This window comes from Lemur catta, chromosome 13, assembly GCF_020740605.2.
Source record: "Lemur catta isolate mLemCat1 chromosome 13, mLemCat1.pri, whole genome shotgun sequence".
Taxonomy (NCBI): domain Eukaryota; kingdom Metazoa; phylum Chordata; class Mammalia; order Primates; family Lemuridae; genus Lemur; species Lemur catta.
In genome coordinates this window covers 1,270,728-1,272,897 of record NC_059140.1, presented here as the reverse complement: position 1 = coordinate 1,272,897, position 2,170 = coordinate 1,270,728, and the positions used below count along the sequence as shown (strand labels likewise).

Sequence of the window (2,170 nt, the reverse complement as noted above, 5' to 3'; positions counted from 1 at the left end):
GGCATTACCTGGAACCGTGGTTCCCCTTTGTTACTTGTTTATTGTCCTTCTCCCACAGCTAGACTGTGAATCACAGGAGACACAATCTCCTTTGTTTACTACAGTATCCGCAGAGCTGAGAACACTGCACAGAACTCTCCATGAATAAAGATTTGGTGTGTGAATCAATGAGAAATTGACAACTGAGTGAAGGAACAATAAGGACGGTCAGTGATCAGATGAAGGACGCTGTGATCCTTTTATTAACTAGAGTTCACCATAGTTTTCAGCCATGTCTACAATTTATGGTTATTTTTTACATGAGACTGATCAGTTTTAAGATTATCTTGAAAATGCCCAATTTCATCAAGCATCTTTGAATTGCTGTATTTGGTAATGTGAATTTCTTGAATCAGTTGTCTTGTAGTTGTACCATATTTTAAATAAATGAAGCCAAGTCTGAGTGAAGGATCTTCTCTAGGGCCCAGGTGCTCTGCAATAGTAATTAAACTCCCTTAAACCAAGCACCAATTGCCAAATGCCCTCTCATCTTCATGCCACAGGGACTCTGCTTTGGAATTGCTCTTCACCAAGAAGTAATAGGAGAAAAGAAGCTGTAAATCCATCCCACCAAAAACTGTTTGATATTAGTTAGATAATTAATTTAATAATGCATATACAGACATTTTTAAATGACTCATTTTATCTTTTGTGATTTTCCTTAACCCCGTACATCTGTTCTTATGCCTCCAGGTCAAACTCAACACCATGGATGAAGACAACAGGACCTTGTCCAGTGACTTCACCCTCACGGGGCTCTTCACTCACAGCAAAGCCTCAGGATTCCTTTTCGGTGCCATCTGTGCCATCTTCTTCATGGCCATGACAGCTAATGGGGTCACCATCTTCCTGGTCCACGCAGACCCTCACCTCCACACCCCCATGTACTTCCTCCTCAGCCACCTCTCCTTCATCGACGTGATGTACAGCTCCACCATCGTGCCCAAGATGCTGGTTGATTATTTTGTGGGCAAGGGGACCATCTCCTTTGTTGCCTGTACAGCCCAGTATTTTCTCTACATGGGCTTTGTGGGGGCTGAATTCTTCCTGCTGGGGCTCATGGCCTATGACCGCTACGTGGCCATCTGCCACCCCCTCCGCTATCCTGTCCTCATGAGCCGGCGGGTCTGCTGGATGATCTTGGCCAGCTCCTGGCTTGGTGGTGCTTTGGACAGTTTCCTCCTCACCCCCATCACCATGAGTCTCCCGTTCTGCGCCTCGCACGAGATCAATCACTTTTTCTGTGAGGCACCCACCATGCTGAGGCTGGCCTGTGGGGACAAAGCCGCCTATGAAACGGTGATGTACATGTGTTGTGTCATGATGCTGCTGATCCCCTTCTCTGTGTTGATGGGGTCCTACACCCGGATTCTCATCACAGTGCAGCAGATCAAGTCAGCAGAAGGGAGGAAGAAGGCCTTCACCACCTGCTCATCACACGTGATCGTGGTGACTCTGTTCTATGGGGCTGCCTTGTACACGTACATGCTTCCCAGATCCTACCACACCCCGATCAAAGACAAGGTCTTTTCTGCCTTTTACACCATCCTCACCCCCCTGTTAAACCCTCTCATCTACAGTCTGAGGAACAGGGACGTGATGGAGGCCTGGAGGAGGGTTATGGCAAGATGCCAGGGGGCCTGTGATGTGACAAGAAAAGAATTCTGACAGGCTAAGACCTCTGCGTCCATTCAGGGCATATGGGATTCCATCCTAGATAACATGGATCATTCTGGCAGCAACTGCCAATGCCACATCCAAATGTGGCGCTACCATAACATTCACATGCAAGTAATGGCAGAGTTCCATTAATAGCACTTGTGTTTATTCTTTGTTTCCACTGATTTCAATTCATGTCATACCACTTCTCTGGTTGCAATTCATGTATATGAATGTCCACAAAACTCTGGTTAATATTATGTACTCTGTCCATCTTCAATGGCCTTATAAAAACTGGTTATTTTGACTACATTCTTTAAACTGTCCATAGATAAGAGTTTATAGAAGGTTTAGGAATGTCAACATTTGAAAGACTTTGAAAGAGAGTAAATTGTCATCAACTTTAAAAGGGGTATCTATGCAGATTCACACAAGGATTTAGAAAATACTGATATCTCTTCTTTGAGTAACA

At 44.9% G+C, this 2,170-nt stretch overlaps 1 protein-coding gene across 1 annotated transcript; it reads left to right on the top strand.

Moving 5' to 3' along the window:
* The first annotated feature begins 355 nt into the window (after window positions 1–355).
* On the top strand, window positions 356–1,707 carry LOC123649375 (olfactory receptor 2T6-like). The gene is made up of 2 exons (XM_045567478.1): window positions 356–372; window positions 733–1,707. The coding sequence occupies exon 2, from the start codon at window positions 748–750 to the stop codon at window positions 1,705–1,707; it is 960 nt and encodes a 319-aa protein (XP_045423434.1). The 5' UTR covers window positions 356–372; window positions 733–747.
* The last annotated feature ends 463 nt before the right edge of the window (window positions 1,708–2,170 follow it).

Bases quoted from the DNA above. Each gene is read 5' to 3' on its own strand.
- LOC123649375 (XM_045567478.1), top strand. From the start codon at position 748: ATGGATGAAGACAACAGGACCTTGTCCAGTGACTTCACCCTCACGGGG.